The 11,464-nt window shown below is 41.2% G+C and overlaps 2 protein-coding genes across 2 annotated transcripts; one reads left to right on the top strand and one right to left on the bottom strand.

Annotated features, from left to right (window-relative positions):
- Window positions 1-313: 313 nt before the first annotated feature.
- On the top strand, window positions 314-8,044 carry LOC120028627 (mediator of RNA polymerase II transcription subunit 29-like). Its single transcript, XM_038973840.1, has 5 exons — window positions 314-660; window positions 2,435-2,493; window positions 2,594-2,678; window positions 2,853-3,109; window positions 7,045-8,044. The coding sequence occupies exons 1-4, from the start codon at window positions 508-510 to the stop codon at window positions 3,078-3,080; spliced, it is 525 nt and encodes a 174-aa protein (XP_038829768.1). The 5' UTR covers window positions 314-507; the 3' UTR covers window positions 3,081-3,109; window positions 7,045-8,044.
- LOC120028626 (myeloid leukemia factor 1-like) lies at window positions 6,505-11,173 on the bottom strand. The gene is made up of 5 exons (XM_038973839.1): window positions 11,092-11,173; window positions 10,770-10,910; window positions 8,330-8,489; window positions 7,589-7,736; window positions 6,505-7,367 (listed from the first exon to the last, which is right to left on the bottom strand). Exons 1-5 carry the CDS (start codon window positions 11,149-11,151, stop codon window positions 7,283-7,285), a joined length of 594 nt encoding a protein of 197 aa, XP_038829767.1. The 5' UTR covers window positions 11,152-11,173; the 3' UTR covers window positions 6,505-7,282.
- Between the last annotated feature and the right edge of the window lie 291 nt (window positions 11,174-11,464).

The following is an 11,464-nucleotide window of genomic DNA, read 5'->3' as shown; positions in this document are numbered from 1 at the left end:
TCTTGTAGCAAATATAGTTAGTCCTTACCAGAAATAAATTAACTCTGGTTCATTCGGCCATCCCTATGGGGAAAGAATATGGTTTTGGAATTAACACTGAAAAATAAGGTCTGAGGTTAACACAGGCATAGATTTTATACGCTTTGTTTTATGAGATAATAGCAGTCAGTTAACATGACCTTTATGAAGTATGTGTTTTTATTGTTACATAAATTCACAAAGTAAGGTTAGCTGATTATCTCATAGAACAAAACGTTTAAGATCGAAGACTGTGTTTACCACATACATTATTTAAGGCGTTTATCCCAAAATCCTACAAAAACGCCATTAATTTTCCTCATAGGCTTTGTCCAACGAAAGAGTGCCTAAAAAAGTATACAAAACGACTCCATTAGTACTTCTCTTTGGGGTTAAAGTTTCAGTTTTCACCCCACCCAGTCGGTGGCGGCAACACACAATGAAAGGATGTAGTCCACCGTAAAATTTTCACCGAACAAGTTCACCAAAATGGCAGCGCAGCAACAACCCGGTGGACCGATTCCACAAGTTGGAATGCAGCAAGCTGCTACACTTCAACAACAGCAGTTGAGTCAACAGCAAGATTTCGACCCAGTTCATCGATTCAAAATGCTTATTCCACAATTAAAAGAGAGCCTCCAGGTACTCCACGTTTTGTTTACATGAGCTGGTAACAATGGCTAACGTTAGTCAGTCTGGTCTCTTCACTGCCACACAGAGGGGGTAAAGTGCATTTTCGAAAAACCTTTACTTGGCGATCCTTCGAGTAATCAATCAATGTGTACGCTGCCATCTGTCTTTCAAATCTTCTCATTGATTGAGACAGGTGAGTGTCATTAAACCAGTGGTTAATTTGGGAGGTGGGGGGTCCTTCGTTCTGGGGCGTACTCAGCCAAGGATGTAACCAGCTGACTAGCTCAAGATAACTCAAGTCTTGCCCAGCTTTAGAGTTCAATCAATCCTTCATATTTTATTTAACTAGGCTAGTCAATTAAGAACAAATTCATATTTACAATGATGGCCTACCCCGGCCAAACCCTAACGACGTTGGCCTATTGTGCGCCGCACTATGGGTTGTGATACAGCGTTCCAATACATCCATTGGTGTCATGAGAAGGGCTAGCAGCTAACCCATGTTCGAGTCCGCTCAGATCTCCGACAATGCATTCAACGTCATTGGGAATCGCTATGCGCCTAATCCATGTTGCTGCTAAAAACCCTGGTTTTAAAATGGTCCAACTGGCAATTGAGGAATACATGTGAGTAGAATAGAAAGATGTGATCCTGCGCTGTTAAGTGGCAATTAAACTGCTTTCAAGTGTTTTTCCAACAACTGGGCATGCATGTTTTTCCTCCCTGTGCCACTCGAAATGTGAAAGCGCCCAGTGGAATATTATTTTCTCCCATAGACTGGGACAAGCTGACCAATTGATTAGGTAAACCCTTCTACTAGGGAAAGGGGGATACCTAGTCAGTTGTACAACTGAAAAGCAATCCTATTGGATTATCTGGTGTTGATTACTCTTTGTTTTTTTTATTTTTTATTTAACTAGGCTAGTCAGTTAAGAACAAATTCTTATTTACAATGACGGCCTACCCTGGACGACGCTGGGCCAATTGTGCGCCGCCCTATGGGACTCCCAATCACGGCCGGATGTGATACAGCCTGGATTCAACCCAGCAACGCCTCTTGCACTGAGATGCAGTGCCTTAGACCTCTGTGCGTCTGGGGTGCAGGAAATATTAAATGTCTGTTGTTGATTACTTGTGTTGTTGGCTGAGGAAATATTAAATGTGGACAACAAATTTATTATATTCAAAATGAACATTACCAAAGGTGCAAGAGCGCCACCTGGCTCTAATTTGGATCATAAGTGCAGGGTCTAGGACCTGGCACAATTCAACCACTGCATTCAATATTTCAGAGTCACTCATGACATGCAGAACTTTGGGATGGAGACTCTCATGTCTCAATGAGAGAAGATTTTAAATGTACAAGATGGTGGAGTACACATTCTTGATTACTTCATGGAGCAAAAAAAATATTTAATTTAATAACGGAGCATTTTTCAAATGAACCATCTGCAACTAGCAATGCGTTGTCTTCCCTGTCGGGAATTTAGGAAGTATCGACAAGTAAAGGTTGGTCAAATTGTCTGTACTACGCTTTACACTACCAAAATAATAATGCCCATCAGCCATCTGGAACAGTAGTAATGATCGGACTAGGCAATATTTTTTATGACTACCTTTTAAGTTGAACTGCAAATAGCGGTTAGAGACAGGGAGTAGGGGGATAATGCTTTTTAATGGAATATGTTTGCATAGTAACAAAATTATGCTTATAGCTATGTACAGGTATTGCAAAATGTAGCTGCATCAAATATAGGATAACTAAGCATTATTTTCTGTCTAGAATGTCATGAAGATTGCCTCTTTAAATTTGGGGCATAATACATCAATTGACAATGGCATGTAAGTACCCTTTTTCCCTAACTCTCAATGGCCTAACTCACACAGCCTATAAGTGTTTTTTCTGGAATGCACAACTTTCCTAATGCCTTTTGTGTTTCAGAAAGAGCAGTGATGCCAGTGTACAGCGGTTTGACAAGAGTCTGGAAGAGTTTTATGCCCTGTGCGATCAGCTGGAACTCTGCTTAGTAAGGCACACACAAAATGAAATTGTTCGCCACCTCTTATTATTACACGTCTTTCTATTAGGCTTTTAGAGTACTGAGCATCATTCACCATAACATACAGTATAGTTTATACATTGATAAAGCTGGCAGCCTGGTTATCTGCTCACTATTAATCTTATTTTCTTTCCCCCATAGCGGCTTGCCTACGAGTGCTTATCCCAGAGCATTGACAGTGCCAAGCACTCTCCTAACTTGGTCCCAACAGCCACCAAGCCTGACACCGTACAGACAGAGTCCCTGTCCTACTCACAGTACCTCAGCATGATCAAGTCACAGATCTCCTGCGCCAAAGACATTCACAACGCTCTATTGGAATGCTCCAAGAAAATCGCAGGAAAGGGCCAGCCGCAAGGAATCCTGTAGAAATGGGCATTCCATTATACTATCACATGGTGGTTATTTTTCTAAAGTTTTGTATTTTTTGTAATGATTGATAAGGACATACACAGTTGATTAATTATTTAAGGGATGCCCCTCTTCAATTTTCTTCCCCCCAAAATCAGAAAAGTAGCAAACAAAATGTCCCCGAGCATCAAGTAATGAGATTCACAACTTTCTTGGATTATGGAAAACGAAATGTGCCTCAGATCCGGCCAGTCATGTTTTCAACAACACTATCCCACTTTTGACACCAATGGGGTCTTGACGAGGTCACTAGGCGTTGAACTAAGGTTGCTATAGTATTTTTACAATCCGGTGCTCTTTCTTATTTTGTTCCTCGCGCTTCTTTTCAAAAAAAGAAAATAAATCAATTGAAATAACACTTAAAGCTGTAATCCGCAAGGATGAAACAACCACGTCCGTTTGCGATATTACAACGAAGTTATTGACAAACACTTTCTTCCCCTCGGACATAATGCGCGACAGAAGAGCACAACATCAATATGTACGGTACTGCATTTCCCCCCCTATGCTGCTCCACGTTTCTGAGCTCGCACACAAAAACAATAACGAGGTGGCACGTCTTTGGCACCCTTTCCCGCTACTGTAGACCAAATGATCAGACTCGTTCATTTCTCTCTTGAGTCGGAATGGTGCTATGCCAGAACGCGGGCCGCTGTTGTCAGCATGCTGGCTAGCTAATGCTATAGCAGCCCATTGGATTCCATTAAAATACGACTGATAGTGTTGGGAGGAATTCAACAACACAACCGAAGTGTTGTTGAAACCAATGAGTTGACATACCTTTAGCTAACCTAGCACGATGACAAAGGGCAGTTTAATACACAATTAGCGATATTTCAATATTCTTGATTCGCCATTCATATTTTCGGGATAATTAGGAGTACAGCGAAACATTCCATCTCTGGCTTGAAGAACATTTTCCCAACCATATAGCGCGCCGGGCTCTAGTGGTCATTCTGGCACAGCACCGTTCAGAATTCAAGAGAGAAAACTAACGAGTTGGATAATTTTGACTACCGCTACTACGGAGTTCAGCTTTAATCAAGTTTGCGTGCCCTAACGTGTAAATAAGTGTTTTGTTACAAGTAGAGGACATTACCAAATATGACCACCAGAGGGAGGGGTGACCAAGTCATGGGTACCAATGCTGTCCAAGAGCAGCTACTATTCAACCAAATTGCAAAACCTTTGTGGCAGAGTAGCTTTGTCTTAATTATAATAAACCCTTTACACCAGGGGTGTCAAACTCATTCCACGGAGGGCCTAGTGTCTGCAGGTTTTTGGTTTTTCCTTTCAATAAAGCCCTAGACAACCAGGTGTGGGGAGTTCCTAACTAATTAGTGATGTTAATTCATCAATCAAGTACAAGGGAGGAGCGAAAACCCGCAGACACTCGGCCCCCCGTGGAATGAGTTTGACACCTGTGCTTTACACTCACTTAATTTGTCTCTTACTTTTACATACAGTCAGACCCCTTGACTTTTTCCACGTTTTGTTACGTTACAGCCTTATTCTAACATGAGTGGAAATGCATTTAATCCAATCTACAGATCCCATAATGGCAACGCTAAAACAGTTTTTTAGACATTTATTAAAAATTAAAAACACCTTATTTACATAAGTATTCAGACCCTTTGCTATGAGACTCGAAATTGAGCTCAGGTGCATCCTGTTTCCATTGATCATCCTTGATGTTTCAACAACTTGATTGGAGTCCGCCTGTGGTAAATTCGCTCGATTGGACATGATTTGGAAAGGCACACACCTGTCTATATAAGGTCCCACAGTTGACAGTGCATGTCAGAGAAAAAAACAAGTCATGAGGTTGAAGGAATTGTCCATAAGAGCTCCAAGACAGGATCGTGTTGAGGCACAGATCTGGGAAGGGTACCAAAACATTTCTGCAGCATTGAATGTCCCCAAGAACACAGTGGCCTCCATCATTCTTAAAATGGAAGACATTTTGAACCACTAAGACTCTTTCTAGAGCTGGCTGCCTGGCCAAACTGAGGAATCAGGAGAGAAGGGCCTTGGTCAGGGAGCTGACCAAAAACCTGATGGTCATTCTGACAGCTCCAGAGAACCTTCCAAAAGGACAACCATCTCTGCAGCACTCCACCAATCAGGCATTTATGGTAGTGGCCAGAAGGCAGCCACTCCTCAGTAAAAGGCACATGACAGCCTGCTTGGAGTTTACCAGAAGGCACCTAAAGTACTTTCAGACCATGAGAAACAAGATTCTCTGGTCTGAAGAGACAAAGATTGAACTCTGAGACTTGAGGCTGTAATCGCTGCCTGCCAAAGGTGCTTCAACAAAGTACAGAGTGAAGGGTCTAAATACTTAGGTAAATGTGGTGTTGAAGTTATTTCATTTGCAAAAATGTCAAACCTGTTTTTGCTTTGTCATTATTGGGAATTGTGTGTAGATGAGGGGGAAAAAATGACTTAATCAATTTTAGAACAAGGCTGTAACGCAACAATGGAAAAAGTTAAGGGGTCTGAACACTTTCCGAACGCACTGTAACTCAGTAAAATCTTTGAAATTGTTGCATTTTATATTTTTGGTCAGTATATGTCTGTCACAGAACAAATGAAGATGTTTGAGGTAAGGTAGCTTCGGACACCCACGTGTTGACGAGATATGAAACGGCCTTGCTAGACTAGAGGTAAATAGTCAAACGGCCTCTTGTCTCCTTTCCTTCATCTGCCCAGAGGTGATGGAACTGGTCAGGGGAAAGCAAATTCTTGGTAGGCATCCATGAACCAGCATTTGAATCTCTTTTACCTATTATGTATTGTCACAGTTAGATCAGTGCAAATTGAGGAGACACATTCCTTCTGAATCCTAACACCCAGATGATATTACTGACCTGGCTAATTTCTGCAGCCCTGTTAAGATAGATGGGACATATACTTTGTTACATAAACACAGAGGAGTTATGCCACTTTGTCCTGTGAAACCTTGAGGCAAGAGGCCACCCCTCGGACCTAACTGCTCTTCTCCTCCCTCCCTGCCTTTTAATTTCTAATTGAGAAGCCTGCATATATGGAAATTTGTTGCGTTAACATCATAGGTGATTCCGTAATATATTTTCACACTTGATATAAATGCGAGGAGACAAGTTAAACTAAATCAGGAGCACATGATGGGGCACGTGATGCGAGAGTGCGCTGGGTTCATAACATCTGTGTGTGACCTCAGACATCTGAGTCACTGACAGGTCTGTTCCAAAAATACCCTGTTAGATGTATCTGCCACACAGGCACAGTCAGCAGTGCTCCTATACAGTGATAAACACACTGCTTGATGACTAATCAAATACAAGGATGTTTCGGAACCTTCAAAAAACACACTCAGTTTTAAGAATAGACTACACTACCATTTGCTTTTGAGATGAAATATTTATTTTTCAAATTGAGGATCTTATGAGTTCAAGCTATAAGAATACCATGATAAGAATATTTTAGAATGAACCGGACACTTTCATCCCAACCATAAATTCTGTGTTTTATGGTATAAATTAATAGCATGGTGAAAAACAAGAGAACCCCATGTCAAATAACAATATAAAAAGGGTATTATCATTTTTTACAAAGATTACAGCAGGTAAAATACATTAATAAAACAATGGCCACTACACATAAAAAGCACACAAGTTTGACGTCTAAGTGCACTTATGGACTTCAAATGTCTAACTGCATAAATATATACGTTTGTTTCCTTTTGATGCAATCTATACAATGTGAACATGACATTTCCAAAAGCAGAAGGATAGTATTTCTGAGATAACATTGCTGTTGATCTGATGCCCAATGATATAACATGTGACACATGTCTGCTCTCATGTCATGATTCTGAAATCATATATCACATATAATCGCTAGTAGCTTATGTGTGCCTGTCTTAATGCTACTTCCACAGGAGTCCTGAGCTTTCTGGAAGAAGCTTGTGTGGATCTACTCTGACAGAATAAGTGCCTGACTTGACAAGTGTTCTTTACTTTACTTGTTAGTGTGAAAATGAAAGGGTAAAAAGCATAACAACTGGGTCATTGTCTGATTTCCTGTGAGACAAAATACCTGGAAACCAAACTTGTCTTGGAGACAGGTAAAAGCATCAAAGAGTTGTTGCCTGATGTAGCTTTATTTGCTAGACATTTCTACTGCTTCACCATGCCTGATCCTTTGACTTTGAGATCTTCGATGTGTATCTTTCTTCCTTCGGGTTTTGGGTTTGCTTTGTCCCTGAGGGGGGAAATGAGAAAGCAGACATAAATCATTCATCCATCAACCCACATTTCAATAAACCATTGATCAACTGTAGTATAATACTTGACACTTCAATCATAACCAAAATGTTCACTGATGTAGCATCCAGAAATGGTTTGTTTTGGTTTACGGCCACTCCTCCTCGAGCGGATTTGTCCTACGTGTCATTATATGACCTATGACACATGATGACTGACCTACGTCCCTGGTCGGTGCCGGTGGCGGCAGTGAGGGCTGCCCGGTGCACCACCTTAGGCTTGGGGGCCTCCAGACTGGACTTGGGGGCAAATGGTCGGAATTTAGACACCTCTTGCTGCCACTCTTCGTCAAAGGACTGTGCCTCGGCTATGAGGGGAAAGGGCAGAGGTTAGGGGTCAGGAACAGTTTAGGTATCACTCTGTGGGATGCTGTGATTAACCTGGCAAGGGGCAGTTCCTTGGAATTTGAATACCTTATTTTCTCTGAGATAGGAACATAACTGAATGTCTCAGACTATATAAACCCCAAACAGAGCTGGGATAGAATTTACTATCAGAGGATTCTCCTATGTCTTTGTTTATGACTATTCATCGAACACTGATAACCTATATGCCTTAAAATAATCCTCAAAGCATCATAAAAAACACTTCATAAATTGGTAACACTTTAATTAAAGACCGCAAGTATTATGTGTTATTGTTATAAGCATGTATGCACCTTTGTGATGTTTTATTATAAGGCTTATAATATGTTATGTCTCTTTATGTAGGACATTTTCAACAGACTCAAGTAACGATCATTATGAGATGATAAGACATAAGGGGGTGACACATTCTTACCTCATGTCTTACAGTGCATTAGAACCACATCATAATGCATATTACCTGCAGGGTTAAAGTAAAGTATTACCCTTTGGGGTTTTTTGGGATGCTGACCCCCTTACACTACAACTGACTTACATTCATCCAGATTCTGGAAGTCCTGGTTGAGCTCCCGTTCCCCTGTCTTCTTGTTGTGTTTTTTCTCCAGCACGTGTCCTCGGTCCTGGATGTGGTGTCCAATGGACATCTTCTCCAGACCACTCTCTGAGTCCTTCAGGGACTGCCGAGTCTCCTTAATCTAGACACGGGGACAGCCAATCAGAATGAGTTACCAAAGAGGCGATGGACAATAATGACTGAGAAAGCCAGCATCAGGAAACTCTTGCTGTGTCAGACATTCAGTGGAAGTCGGAAGTTTACATACACCTCAGCCAAATACATTTAAACTCAGTTTCACAATTCCTGACATTTAATCCTAGTAAAAATTCCCTGTTTTAGGTCAGTTAGGATCACCACTTTATTTTAAGAATGTGAAATATCAGAATAATAGTAGAGAGAATGATTTATTTCAGCTTTTATTTCTTTCATCACATTCCCAGTGGGTCAGAAGTTTACATACACTCAATTAGTATTTGGTAGCATTGCCTTTGAATTGTTTAACTTGTGTCAAATGTTTCTGGTAGCCTTCCACAAGCTTCCCACAATAAGTTGGGTGAATTTTAGCCCATTCCTCCTGACAGCTTGTGTAGCTGAGTCAGGTTTGTAGGCCTCCTTGCTCACACACGCTTTTTCAACTCTGCCCACAAATTTTCTATGAGATTGAGGTCAGGGCTTTGTGATGGCCACTCCAATACCTTGACTTTGCTGTCCTTAAGCCATTTTGCCACAACTTTGGAAGTATGCTTGAGGTCATTGTCCATTTGGAAGACCTATTTGCGACCAAGCTTTAACTTCCTGACTGATGTCTTGAGATGTTGCTTCAATATATCCACATAATTGTCCTGCCTCATGATGCCATCTATTTTGTGAAGTGCACCAGTCCCTCCTGCAGCAAAGCACCTCCACAACATGATGCTGCCACCCCTGTGCTTAACGGTTGGGATGGTGTTCTTCGGCTTTCAAGCCTCCCCCTTTTTCCTCCAAACATAACGATGGTCATTATGGCCAAACAGTTCTATTTTAGTTTTATCAGACCAGAGGACATTTCTCCAAAAAGTACGATCTTTGTCCCCATGTGCAGTTGCAAACCGTAATCTGGCTTTTTTATGTCGGTTTTGGAGCAGTGGCTTCTTCCTTGTTGAGCGGCCTTTCAGGTTATGTCGATGTTTTACTGTGGATATAGATAATTTTGTACCCGTTTCCTCCAGCATCTTCACAAAGTCCTTTGCTGTTGTTCTGGGATTGATTTGCACTTCTCGCATCAAAGTACGTTCATCTCTAGGAGACAGAACGCGTCTCCTTCCTGAGCGGTATGACGGCTACGTGGTCCCATGGTGTTTATACTTGCATACTATTGTTTGTACAGATGAAGGTGGTACCTTCAGGCGTTTGGAAATTGCTCCCATGGATGAACCAGACTTGTGGAGGTCTACAATTTCATAGATTGTAGGTGTATGAAAAAAAATCTCCCAAAACCCTATACACTGATTATGAACACCTGTTCTTTCCATGACATAGACTGAGCAGGTGAATCCAGGTGAAAGTTATGATCCATTATTGATGTCACTTGTTAAATCCACTTCAATCAGTGTAGATGAAGGGGAGAAGGCAGGTTTAATAATGATGTTTAAGCCTTGAGAAAATTGAGACACGGATTGTGGTATGTGTGCCATTCAGAGGGTGAATGTGAAAGACAAAAGATTTAAGTGCCTTTGAACGGGGTATGTTAGTAGGTGCCAGGCGCATCAGTTTTAATGTTCCAAGAACTGCAATGCTGCTGCTTTTCACACTCAACAGTTTCCCTTTGTGTATCAAGAATGGTCCACCACCCAAAGGACATCCACAACTTGACAACTGTGGGAACCATTGGAGTCTACAAGATGCTGGCCCATGTTGACTCCATGCCCCGACGAAAGGGCATCTGCTAAATGACTAAAATGTCAAATGTTTTACATACAGATACATACTTATATTACTGTCAACAAATGTATAACTTGTCCAGTTTTTTATAAACAAAAAAATATTTGTTACATTTGCTTGTGTAAAACCTAGCAGTACTACTTATTTCTCTGAGAGAAATATAAAGCATTTTGCTAAAAAAATTGATTCGTCTCTAAAATGAAACCATCAAGTGATAGTTTAAACAAATACTGTGCATGTCTGTCATTGAACATCCCCATGCCATGATTAGATAGAGAAAAAAATACACCAATCTCTTTCATAATTTCTTTAAACAATAAAAGCTAATAAATGGATATATAGCATTTTGGAATTAAACTCTTCTTATACTCTCTATATTACTCTGAGCGCTTGCTGTTCTCGTAAACAACTTCCTCCTTAGTGTTCAGTGCAGTATCAGCTTGGAGAGCCCTCCCCCAGCCCCTCAGCAGTATCTCTGGCCATACTTGAGTGTACATACCCCGCCGGGGGCGCGCCGTGTCTGGGAGGAGGCCTGGAACACTTTGGGGGGTTCGTCTCCAACCTTGGAATAGGTCATCACTGAGGAAGAGCTGAATGAGTGGGCGTTGGTGTTGCCGTTCGAGTCTGTGGACAGGTTCTCCTGGAAAACAACCCACACACAGATTGACGTGAGTATAAAGCCATGTAGAACCCACATGCTAAAACACTGATGAACAAAGTCTGTCATAAAAATAGAATTAATTCATTCATACCATTACGCTTCTAGTAATTCTATTTGTATGGGCTGTGTGGGGTCTGAGAAGAGACACAACGTGACTCACAAAGTTTCTGTGCATGTCCTCCATCCTGTTCCTCACGCCGAACATCATGCTGTCCAACATACTGAATGGATTCTTCGACTCCATGTCCTGCAGAGGGAACAAGAACAATGGGCCATTCAAAACTAACTTTATGGTCCATACCACCATTACAACAGACATACAATATAAAATCTCCCTCCACACTGTACCATCATAGGGGCAAAACTTCCACTAGTCGAATTTCCACTTATTTTCCCATTGACATCAATGCATGACTGGGTGAATGCTTGACTTAAGCTAAGTAAGGATTTACACCATAGCGCATTAGCTTAACAATTATAATCATAATCTAGTTTATTAAAATCACTCATCACTATATTGGACATCTTTCATC

Source organism: Salvelinus namaycush, chromosome 34 (assembly GCF_016432855.1).
Source record: "Salvelinus namaycush isolate Seneca chromosome 34, SaNama_1.0, whole genome shotgun sequence".
NCBI classification, from domain to species: Eukaryota; Metazoa; Chordata; class Actinopteri; order Salmoniformes; family Salmonidae; genus Salvelinus; species Salvelinus namaycush.
This window is presented reverse-complemented; position numbering and strand designations above follow the sequence as displayed.

Excerpts from the sequence above, each read along its gene's own strand:
- LOC120028627 (XM_038973840.1), top strand. The coding sequence starts at position 508 with ATGGCAGCGCAGCAACAACCCGGTGGACCGATTCCACAAGTTGGAATG. Across the intron at positions 2,494-2,593 it reads ACATCAATTGACAATGGCAT|AAAGAGCAGTGATGCCAGTG; the intron begins GTAAGTACCCTT and ends TTTGTGTTTCAG. Across the intron at positions 2,679-2,852 it reads ATCAGCTGGAACTCTGCTTA|CGGCTTGCCTACGAGTGCTT; the intron begins GTAAGGCACACA and ends TTTCCCCCATAG.
- LOC120028626 (XM_038973839.1), bottom strand. The coding sequence starts at position 11,151 with ATGTTGGACAGCATGATGTTCGGCGTGAGGAACAGGATGGAGGACATG. Across the intron at positions 8,490-10,769 it reads CACGGCGCGCCCCCGGCGGG|ATTAAGGAGACTCGGCAGTC; the intron begins GTATGTACACTC and ends CCCCGTGTCTAG. Across the intron at positions 7,368-7,588 it reads GGCACCGACCAGGGACGTAG|GGACAAAGCAAACCCAAAAC; the intron begins GTCAGTCATCAT and ends TTCCCCCCTCAG.